This window comes from Thamnophis sirtalis, unplaced genomic scaffold (assembly GCF_051295495.1).
Source record: "Thamnophis sirtalis isolate CommonGarterSnake01/CBP01778 unplaced genomic scaffold, rThaSir2_p1.2 scaffold_4, whole genome shotgun sequence".
Classification (NCBI taxonomy): Eukaryota; Metazoa; Chordata; class Lepidosauria; order Squamata; family Natricidae; genus Thamnophis; species Thamnophis sirtalis.
In genome coordinates this window covers 94,115,048-94,123,231 of record NW_028261384.1, presented here as the reverse complement: position 1 = coordinate 94,123,231, position 8,184 = coordinate 94,115,048, and the positions used below count along the sequence as shown (strand labels likewise).

General features: G+C 43.6%; 1 protein-coding gene across 1 annotated transcript; it reads left to right on the top strand.

Annotated features, from left to right (window-relative positions):
* The first annotated feature begins 723 nt into the window (after nt 1-723).
* Nucleotides 724-6,907, top strand: NEUROD2 (neuronal differentiation 2). Its single transcript, XM_014053479.2, has 2 exons — nt 724-905; nt 3,760-6,907. The coding sequence occupies exon 2, from the start codon at nt 3,765-3,767 to the stop codon at nt 4,815-4,817; it is 1,053 nt and encodes a 350-aa protein (XP_013908954.1). The 5' UTR covers nt 724-905; nt 3,760-3,764; the 3' UTR covers nt 4,818-6,907.
* Nucleotides 6,908-8,184: the final 1,277 nt, after the last annotated feature.

Here is an 8,184-nt window from a genome sequence, read left to right as displayed (position 1 = left end):
GTTCAATTAAGACCCTGCAAAATATTTTCCCAGAATGTGGGAGAATATGCTCCTATTAACTAGTAATGATTGGTGGGACAGAACTTGTCATCTTTGCTACAAGAGAGGAGCACAGTACACATCCCCACAGTGGCCAAATCCCAGTTCTTTTCAAAAACAAAACAAAACAAACAAAAACCAATCAATGATTTTTTTCCCAGTACCAAATAAGAAGGACGATTATTCTAAGTGGAAGAGGTTAGGTTCTGTTCTACCATAGGTGAGCTGTGTGACCAGAGCATATGATAGACTGGGAGGGGTGTGTGTGTTAATTTAAAAAAAAAAACATGTCTTTCATCCATTCTTTCAAGGAATATCACAACCAGTCACATCAAGATACATTCCGCTATCTAGTATTTTCCTAACCCCTGCCCCCACTCCCATGTCTGTAAATTCTATTGTTCCCACTTCCCTTTGCTATTTTATTTTCCCCTAGTCTCTTTCATCTTGTAGGTCTACAGATCTGGAGTCATTGTGGTGGCTGCGTTACGTCTTTCTTTCTTTCTTTCTTTCTTTCTTTCTTTCTTTCTTTCTTTCTTTCTTTCTCAAGTGTAGGGAGTGACAGATGGTGGTCTCGCTTTCCCCAGAGAGCGAGATCTCCCTACACGCGAGCGCATGTCAATCTCCGCAGCTCATGTGATAACTCCAGTGGATGACGTGCCAGCCATATGGTCTGGCATCAGAGTTGGTACCCCTCTGCCTGCTTGAAGCGTGCCACTTCCCTCCTCCTTTTGGATAAGACAGTGAAGGAGACGGGGTGGACCTCAAGGAGTCTTCCCCCCCTTTCCTCCCCCCATTTTTTCCCTCCTTACTCCCAAAAGATGCAGGGTCCAAGGACTTGAGGACTCCTCAACTGAGCTTTGGAGGTAAGTTATGTAAGGAGGGGGGGGGGACCGAAACTTAAACACGGGGTTGCAACTTGTCTCATCTTACCCCACCCCTGGCCACTTTCTAAATCCCCCCCCCCTTCGAGCTCTTATCTTTCTCTTCTCTCCCCCCTCCCCGACTTTTACACATCCCAATCGATTTGTATCTGTGAAGAGGAATGAATGAAGTGCAGGGTGGGAATGGGGTGGGAGTAAGAGGTAGAAAAGCGATCTCTACGTAAGATGTATAGATCCAAACCTCTGATGTAGCAAATGCCGGTTTTGCATAAGAAGGAAGCTTATCGATCTACAAAACCACTTGGGCGGGCGGGGGGGAAGCACAATTAAACAATTTAGTAATAAAATTGTGTATTTTAAAATATGGGGGGAGAAATGGATACACAACACACAAACACACACCACTTGTGCATACCTAGCATGGCCTTCGGAATCAGATCTCCAGCAATTACGGGTGCGAAGGGCTCTCTATCTTTTCTAATCTCATCTCGCAAGCGATTTATTCTAGCCTCGGGGTTTATCTGCGCCTGGGTTCGGTTCGTATAGGGGTCTCTCTCTCTCTCTCTCTCCTCCCTCCCCCCTCTCTCTCCGCCCCCCCTCGTTGCTTCCCCGCTTCAAAGGCAACATAAAATGACTGCAAACACTCGCGCACAAAACTGGCACATGGACCTATCAGTTCTTTCGGCAGCTCAATCTTCTCCCAGGAAGATGGTCTCAGGTCTGGATGTGCGGGTGAAAGGGGGGGGGGATGGAGGCGGGGGGGAGAAGGAGAGGAGGAGGAGGAGGAGGAGGAGGAGGAGGAGGAGGAGGAGGAGGAGGAGGAGGAGGAGGAGGAGGAGGAGGAGGAGGAGGAGGAGGAGGAAGGCGGATCGGGAAGGGAGAAACTGCCGAGATGTCAGTCTCGAGGGTCGCCCTGAGAAGGAGGATGAGGATGGGGATGGTGCCATAGAGAAACATTCCAATCCTTTCTCCTCCTCCTAGGGAGCATGGAAAGAACCCTCCAACGGGAAAACCAGCGGGGGAGAAAACAAAAACCGGGGCCCGACGGAGAAGTTATCAGGATTTTGGCAAGCAAGGGAGGGACGCGGCGTGAAGATTGCGGGGTCGGTGGGGTTTCGGCGCTGCGAAGTGTCTACCTTCAGAAATGTAATGCTCGTTTTAATTCTTTTTGGAAAAGAAAGAACCTGGGGAAAGCTAGGGCAAAAGGTCCGGTTTTCTAAGCGGAGAAGGGGGCAGGAATTGGAGAGAAAAGTTCTAGGTTTTTTCTGGGCATTCCCGAGATCCCCGTCTCAAAGCTGTGCTAGCGAGAGCAGCAATCTTTTGCTCCGACATGCCGGGATGCAGATGAGATGGGTTTAATGGTTTTCAATTCCATTAAATCTGGTAAACTAATCAAAAGAGGGGAGCGAGGCTGAGTAAATACAGCTCTGAGTCCCCGTAAGAAATAGAGAAAAATCCATTGTATTTCGATACAACAAAAGGAAAGGGAGGTAATTTGTAATGAAGAAGGGTCAGAGGTATCAAGCTCAGCTTTGCACTAATTAAGCGGGAAAACAGCGTAGACACCAATTAATATTGAAAAGACTTTTTTAATGAATCAATTGTTTTCAGGGGAAGAATGGGGAAAGCCAATTTCAGGCAAGTTCTAAACAAATCTTCCTGCCCTCTCTCTCCCCTCCCCCAAGTTTCCTCTTTGTATGTGTGTGTGTGTGTGCGTGCGCGTACGTGGGTGTTTGTGAAGTATGCGTATATAAAGTATTGTGCATATGTATAATGTTTTTTTTTAATGAAACGAAGAAGGAGTAAGTAAAGCTGGTTGCCATCACATAAATGCAATGCTGTTCGTGTCAGTCGGGAGGAGAGACAGGTTTAGGAGCCAGTTCACTAAAGAGGTTTAAGACAAGGTTTAGAACAGTTCTACCCTGTGGTTTGAAGGGTGGGATATTCTCTCTCTCTCTCTCTCTCTCTCTCTCTCTCTCTCTCTCTCTCTCTCTCTCTCCCTCCCTCCCTCCCTCCCTCCCTCCCTCCCTCTCTCTCTCTCTCTCTCTCTCTCTCTCTCTCTCTCTCTCACACACACACACACACACACACATAGAGACCTGGATAACAAGGAAGACATTAGGCACCAAGCTTTGGCAGAAAAAGCTGCAATTTGTTAAGGAATCAATCTGTCTCTGTCTCTCTCTGTGTGTGTCTCTGTGTTTCTCTCTGTCTCTCTGTCTTTCTCCCTCTCTCTCTCTCTGTGTGTGTGTGTGTTTGTGTGTGTGTGTGTGAGTGAGTGAGTGAGTGAGTGAGTGAGAGAGAGGGGAGGGAGGGAGGGAGGGAGGGAATCAACTGCAGGGGAGGAAGGGTAATGATAATCGATTTATAGTTTAAAATCAAACCGTAATAATATCATAATTCCATTTCCACTGAAAACAGGTTGAGTTTTGGACAAGAGGTGGATATCTGAAGACAGCCTTTTTTCTCTCTCACTCACTCTCTCTCTCTCTCCTTCCAAATTACCCTAAGGATCTGGTGACCAGGCTGGCAGCAAAGATCTTCTTTGGAAGAAGGGAGGACCCTTTATATCTTGGCCAGGAAGATTGAAATCTGTTTAGGAGTGGAACTGTCAGCTTTCCCAGCAATTGGCTGGAAAAGGCTGAGCGACTAAACTATCCGTGGGTTGGGATAGTCTTCAGGGGTCCAGGGTAATTGATTGGTGGGTGTTAAGTGGTGGATGTTAAGACCAACTTGTGTGACTATTTCTCGTTGCCATTCTTCCCTTCTTTCCGGCCCGCTCATTCCGTGCGCCTTTCTCCTCCCTCCTTCTTCCCCGCCCCCGTCACCCCTCCAGCCACCATGTTGACGCGCCTCTTCAGCGAACCCAGCTTGATCCCAGAAGTTCAGAAATTCTCCAGCTGGGCGGACGATTGTGAAGAGGATGATTCGAGCGACAAAGAGGAGCAGAAAAGTAAAAGCTGCCCTCTTCAGGAGGACGACTCGGAAGTAAAAGAGGAGAACGACCTGGGCGCTGATGAAGAGGAGGAGGAGGAGGAGGAGGAAGGCATCGAGGAAGCGGAAGGCGATCGACCTAAGAAACGGGGCCCCAAAAAAAGGAAAATGACCAAGGCCAGGCTAGAGCGCTCCAAGATGCGACGCCAAAAGGCCAACGCCCGGGAACGCAACCGGATGCACGACCTTAACGCTGCCTTGGACAATCTCCGCAAGGTCGTGCCTTGCTACTCCAAAACGCAGAAATTGTCGAAGATCGAAACCTTGCGGCTGGCCAAGAATTACATCTGGGCCCTGTCGGAAATCCTGCGCTCGGGTAAGAGGCCGGATCTGGTCTCCTACGTGCAGACTTTGTGCAAAGGTTTGTCCCAGCCGACCACTAACTTAGTGGCCGGCTGCCTCCAGCTCAACTCAAGGAATTTCCTTACTGAGCAAGGCCAGGAGGCCGGGAGATACCACGGGCCCAACTCCAGCTTTGCCATGCATCCCTACACCTACCAGTGCTCGCGGATCTCCAGCGCTCAGTGCGCTTCCAGCACCATGGCTAGCTCCCACGCCTTGCGGACGCACGCTTACTGTGCCACCTACGAGTCCCTCTATGGGAACGCCTCGCCAGATTACAATAGCTCGGAATACGACGGGCCCCTGAGCCCTCCTTTGTGCGTGAACGGGAATTTTTCCCTCAAGCAGGATTCTTCCCCCGACCACGAGAAAAATTACCATTATTCTATGCACTACTCCGCCCTCCCCAGTTCTCGCCCTTCCGGGCACAATTTAGTGTTCGGATCTTCGGGAATGCGCAGTGGCGTCCACTCTGAGAATGTTTTGCCTTACGAGATGCACCTCCATCATGACCGAGGTCCGATGTATGAGGAGCTCAATGCTTTTTTCCATAACTAGCTCCTTTCCCCCTGTTCCCAGAGGCGCCTTGGGAGTCGCGTTCTCCTACCGGTTTCACGAGTAACCGTGACAACTTGTAGATTTCCAGTGTACTGGACTGGGAAAGGGAGGGGGTATTTGGGTGGTATAAACTAAACAGAAAGAGAGAGAATGGGGAGGAGGAGGGAAGAGAGAGAAATAAATAGATCCTCGGCCTTCTTTGATATTCCCCTGTACTTCGTCCCGAGGGCTGCAATTTTTTAAAAATTCAACTGTGAACCACTTTTATCGTAACATTAATAAAAAAAATCGGAAGGGCGGGAGGATAGAATAATAATCATTCCTATTCGTGAACTAATTGAGCTGAACCTTCTTGTTTTGGAGCGAGGGGGAGGGCGTGAGGGAACCTGATCCAACAGCCCCTGATCTGAGGCAGCGGGTTTCAATCCTTCCCAATCCCGTTGAATTCAATGGGTCGCTTTGGTTTTCAGTCACTGGCTTCGATTTAAATGGAAAGTCGGTGGAGTTTTTTCGCGCCTTGGTTTCCGCGGGACTCCAATCCCGATTGGGAATCAGATTATAACCAGAATCTGCGACTTCCCTGCCCCCACTAAGTACTATGAAAAAAATCTGGTGCAATATATATGCTAGCATAATTTTATATTTAAAAACAAACGAAAGGACTCTATAGCTAATAGACTGTTTAGTTGAGATTTTGCCCACCCGAAAACAAAGTTTTAAATCCACCTTATTAGGAGAGACAACCACATTTTTCAAAATTAAAGAGGAGAGTATCAAAGTTTCACCCCATCCTAATGGATTGTCTATGATAAATTATGCCTTATAATTAAAAAAATCTCCTAAAGTTCAATATGGCTTTAGAACAAAACAGTTTATAAAAGGCAGGTGATGCGATGAAGGTTTCCATCTTCCCAGTAGCTGAATCAAAAAATCCCCGAAAAAGGTATCTATGCCATCTGCAAACCTTTACATATTTATCTGGGAATTAGTCTTATTAGGCTTAATGGGGCTTACTTCAGTATAAATATGTATCAGCTTGCACAAAATTAAGCTGTTAAAATATTTGCAAACTTTAAATCAAACTTTCAATGCAGTGAGAACTTGACAAAGCAATAAACGGGCAAACAGATGAAAAATATATTCTATCTCTATCTATGCAAGTAGGTATTGAAACTAGAAAAAGAAATAAAAGAAAGGGAAAGAGAAAAGAAAAAACTAAAACAACAACAAAAAGAATCCATATGAAATATTAGAAATATGGACCAACAAACTCGCTGAGATTTAAAATTGTGCACTTTTTGATTTGGGGGAAACGGACCCGTGGAAAGTTTCCCTGGTATTTAACAATCACTGACTTTTTGAACCACCCTTGTAACCCCACGTAACTTACTTTCCAAAATTTGTGTGTCATGCTGTTTTTTACCTGTTTTAAAAATGTTAAAGAAAATGTGGGGGGGGGGGAGATTTTTATGAAATGGCAAAATGTTTTGTTATGCATGGATAGGTTGGGGAAACGCAAATATGCAACTTTTAAAGGTGATGTGAAGAGAATACTATTATGCTTAATATTTCTGTTGGCTTATCCCCCCCCCTTAATAGTAACTTACATTCTTTCTTTCTGTGATGGGTTTTGGGGAGGGAAGCATATGTTTATGTAATGATACACCAGTATATAAATCTCTCTATAAAAAACAAAAAAAAAACAGTAACTTGTAAGGACTCAGAAGAGTATATTTTCCCCAATACAGTACTATTTCATTTTTTTGTTTATCTGATAACTTTATTTGAGCAAAAGGAGGATGAAAAAAATTACCTCTAATTTTTTCCTCCTTTTAATATGACCTCCATCACCTTTAGACATACCAGCATTTTAAAAAAGATTTCAAAGAACTTACATTTCTGAACAAAGTTTTTAAAATAAAACAACAAAAATCAACAACATTTTACAGAAAAAGAAAAGAAAACTAACAGAGAGAGAGAGAGAGAGAGAGGGAAAAAAAGTTGTAGACAATATGAAATGTCTATGGGACACCAGAAGTGCTTTTTTGTGTGTTTCTGTTCAGTTTCCTTAAGATGAATAAATATTTACGTCAAATGATATGCTAAACAAAAAAATCTCAAAGTCTTGTTTTAAATAAGGACTAGTCTATATCTATCTATCTGTCTGTCTGTCTGATATATATATATATATATATATATATATATATATATATATATATATATATATATATATATATATATATATATATATATATATATATATATATATATATATATATATATATATATATAAAACCATCATAATTGTGTCAAATTTGGTTTATGGCAAGGCATTTTGCATTTTAGAGAGGAAAAAATTTACAGCTCCTTTTACACAAATAATACAGATCAAAAGGCAAAGAGATTTTGAATTGCAGACCTTCTCACCACCCTAACATGGACAAAGTTTAGCTTTTAAAAAGTTCAGGTTTAAAAAAAGATACATGGTTGGTTAAAAAGAGGTGTGGATGGGTGAGTGGGTGGGTGTTGCATGTGTGTAAAATTCTGAAATACAATAGTGTGCTTTAAACATTAATTTGCTACTGTGTCCTGAAATGATTACCAACATTTTTGATGGTCTGAGAGCTGCAAGTCAGCTGTGATCTTATTCAGTGAATTGAAGCAGCTTCTGAAGAAGACAATTAATAAATAATAGATGTTGATTTGATTCCCTCAGCATTAGCTCACTTCAAAGAAGTAATGCTAAATGTATAGATGGGCAACAGATTATGGCCAAAGTGTTTCCATAATGTTTCCAAAGTGGGACTGAGAGCTCTCACTCCCAAGACGACTCAAGACATTAAAATAGCAAATAAAAGTGTGTTTTATGTGTTCAAAGATGGTGAAGTGACAAAGATGGTGAAGAATTCAAATATATATTTAAGCAATCCTTCTGAAGACTTATTAATATATAGTTTGATGATAAGTCTTCATAAGACCTGCTTAAAATATATTCGAATTTCTTCACCATCTTTGTCTATTTCTGAACACCTATACTTTTTATGTGCTGTGGAGTGGGGGAGGAAGCCTACTTCCCATTTTATAAAGACTAATGCAGTTTCCTCCTCCTGGACAGATGGCATTTCCCCTGCATCTCCCTCCCTGTGCGCACACTCACACATTCACACACACACACACACACACACATGCACACACACACACAAACATGCATCACTTCCCTCTCTGTTTCTTCTTCACACAGAGAGAGAGAGAGGGAGAGAGAGAGGGGGGGAGAGAGAGAGAGGGAGAGAGAGAGAGAGAGCGCCACCCACACTCACATTATCCTACTTTCTTTGTGGTCATTTAAGCAAAGAGAAATTTAAGACAA

Excerpts from the sequence above, each read along its gene's own strand:
- NEUROD2 (XM_014053479.2), top strand. The coding sequence starts at position 3,765 with ATGTTGACGCGCCTCTTCAGCGAACCCAGCTTGATCCCAGAAGTTCAG.